Below are 2,879 nucleotides of genomic sequence, written 5' to 3'. Positions count from 1 at the left end.
GATAAATTTATCTAGATGAATTGTTTAAATTACGAGTTTGTCTTATAGACAAACGCAGTAACAAACAAAGAAACATATCCAATTTCCAGTGCCACAGCAGAAATAACACAACGGGCTGCATGCACTATTACTGCAGTCTCCAAGGCACAAAGTGACTTGGATCTTAAAAAATGCGACCAAATGTTAACAATCTGTTATGAACTGACACAATCCAGCTAGCTTATCTTAAATATGCTAATTTTACAGGATAAGCTGCCAGCTTTACTGTTCCAAATTTGTTTTAAAAGGTCCAGCCTTTAATTACCATGGATATCTTCACCATGCAATGGAAATCGGATGCTTTCTGGCTTGGAAATTATTCTTATTGACATGAGAGTATGAAGCAGTTTTAATTTGGAGGAAAAAAAAAGAAAGAAAGAAAGAAAAGCAAATCTCAAAAGATTATCATGTTAAGTAATTATATGAGTTGATCTTTTCAATTCACACCGCAATCTCTTTTTATTCTCATAACAGGATTACCGTATTTCAATCTCAATAAATTCTTCCAGAATAAAGGATTACAGCCTATTTCCATTAGGATACTTTCTCTGAAGTAGGCTGTGAACGTACACAAGACACGTTTACATGACAGCACATATATAGTTGTAAAAGCGAGCTGAAGGCAGTTGAAGTAGACCCGAAAACGCCTTGGGCTGAAATATCTAGGTGCCGGTCCTGGGTGCCTGCGGCTGAGCAGCCAGGACTGAGCAGATCCAAACCAGCGATGTCCGAGGTTCCCGTGCCCGGGTGTCTTTCCGCAGGGTTTCAGTCTGAAACAAAACCAGCAGCAGCAGCGGCAGCAACGACCCGGCAGGACGCTGCGAAGCGGCGGCTCGCACGGCTCCTGCTAGGCGCGATGGCACCGCGGGCACGGGCGGGCACGACGCCACCGTCCGCTGGCTGTGCCCGAGGGCAGGCGGCGGGGCAGCGCGGTTCCTCTCCCCTCCTCTCCCTCACCCCCGTGCTCCGACGGCGCTGCGGGACCGTCCCCCGGCTCCGGCCCCTCGGGCTGGGGGCGGCCGCACGGCGCCGGCAGGCGGAGGCCGAAAGTTGCCACTCGTCCCGCCCATGGCTGCGGGCGGGAAGCGGCGGCTCCCCTTCAGCGCCAGGCGGCCGCCGGGAGCCCGGCGCCGGCCCTGAGAAGCGCCCCGTTCCCCCGGCGGGGCCGTGCCGTGCCGCGGTGAGTAGCCCGGGCCGGGGGGCGGCCGGCGATGCCCCCCCGGGCGGCGGAGCGCCCCCCATGGCGAGCGCGGCGGCGGCGGGGGGTGGCCCGCGGGCGCTGCGGGCTCTGGGCGGGTGCCTGCTGGGCGCCCTGGTGCTGGGCACGCTGGCGGGCAACGCGCTGGTGTGCCTGGCCGTGCTGCGGTTCCGCCACCTCCGCGCCAAGGTCACCAACTGGTTCGTGCTGTCGCTGGCCATCTCCGACCTGTGCGTGGCCGTCCTGGTGATGCCCTGGAAGGCGGTCACCGAGGTGGCCGGCGGCTCCTGGCTCTTCGGCAGCCGCTTCTGCGACACCTGGGTGGCTTTTGACATCATGTGCTCCACCGCCTCCATCCTCCACCTCTGCATCATCAGCCTGGACCGGTACTGGGCCATCGCCAGCCCCTTTCGCTATGAGCGGCGGATGACGCAGCGCCTCGCCTGCGCCATGATAGCTGCGGCCTGGGCCCTCTCCGTCCTCATCTCCTTCGTCCCCGTGCAGCTACACTGGCACAAAGCCAAGGACAGGAGGCAGCCGGGCTCCCAGCCGCCTGGGACACCGCGCTGTGAGGTCAGCCTGAACCGTACTTACGCCATCACCTCCTCCCTCGTCAGCTTTTACATCCCCGTGGCCGTCATGATCATCACCTACACCAGGATCTACCGGATCGCCCAGGCCCAGATCCGCCGCATCTCCACCCTTGAGCGAGCAGGGGGGCTGTGGCCTGCCCATGGCAAGGAGCCCACCTCCGCTCTGCGGAGCTCCCTGCGCAAGGAGACCAAGGTGCTGCAGACCCTCTCTATCATAATGGGAGTCTTTGTTTGCTGCTGGCTGCCCTTCTTCCTGCTCAACTGCCTGCTGCCTTTCTGCCAGCCGGAGAGCGACCAGGAAGGGCAGTCAGCCTGCGTTGGCCAAACCACCTTCAACATCTTCGTGTGGTTTGGCTGGGCCAACTCCTCGGTGAACCCAGTCATCTACGCTTTCAATGCAGACTTCAGGCGGGCTTTCAGCAACCTGCTGGGCTGCAGGTGCTTCTGCTGTGACACACGTAAGTCCACTGTGGAGAGGGTCAACTTCAGCAACGAGCTGGTTTCCTATCACCAGGACACCACCTGCCAGAAGGAAGGAGCCGCCTCATCATCAGTGCCACCCGCTGCCGTCACTGCCTGGGTGCAGCCTGTGCCCCATGCTGTAAGTCTCCAGGGGGAGGACAGCAGTGAGGAGCTGCCTGCAGAGAAGAGGCCTGGGACTCCTCAGACAAAGGCTGCCCCTGGCAGCAGCCCGAAGTGTCATCATGTGCCAACTATTTTGCGATTGGATTGTGGGGCAGAGCTATTTCTGGGAACTATTACCCCCTTTACAGGGCTTGGTGGACATGAGGGACCCTGTCATCCCATTCCAGAGGGATGATAAGCAGCTGTATGTTTCACCCATGCAGTGAATTCCCACAGGAGGAATGCCTCCAAGTAAGGTGCACCCATTCCCCAGCAAACAAATATCATGCCAGGAGGATGGGAACCTGATGTTCTTACCCCAGAGGGGTGACAGGCATATCAAGTCCATTCCACAAGCGTATAGCAATCACATATTAACCTCTTTCCACTACTGCCTTCACCCCTTACCATTTTTAATAGTAGGC

General features: G+C 57.7%; 1 protein-coding gene across 1 annotated transcript; it reads left to right on the top strand.

The window, feature by feature from the left end:
• Positions 1 to 895: 895 nt before the first annotated feature.
• LOC311211458 (D(1)-like dopamine receptor) lies at positions 896 to 2,650 on the top strand (the record flags this gene model as incomplete). The annotated part of the gene is made up of 1 exon (XM_084290191.1): positions 896 to 2,650. The coding sequence occupies one exon, from the start codon at positions 896 to 898 to the stop codon at positions 2,648 to 2,650; it is 1,755 nt and encodes a 584-aa protein (XP_084146317.1).
• Positions 2,651 to 2,879: the final 229 nt, after the last annotated feature.

The sequence above is a fragment of the Netta rufina genome (assembly GCF_964035555.1).
Source record: "Netta rufina genome assembly, chromosome: 7".
Classification (NCBI taxonomy): Eukaryota; Metazoa; Chordata; class Aves; order Anseriformes; family Anatidae; genus Netta; species Netta rufina.
The sequence above is the reverse complement of the archived record's forward strand: the minus strand, read 5'-3'. Positions and strand labels throughout refer to the sequence as shown.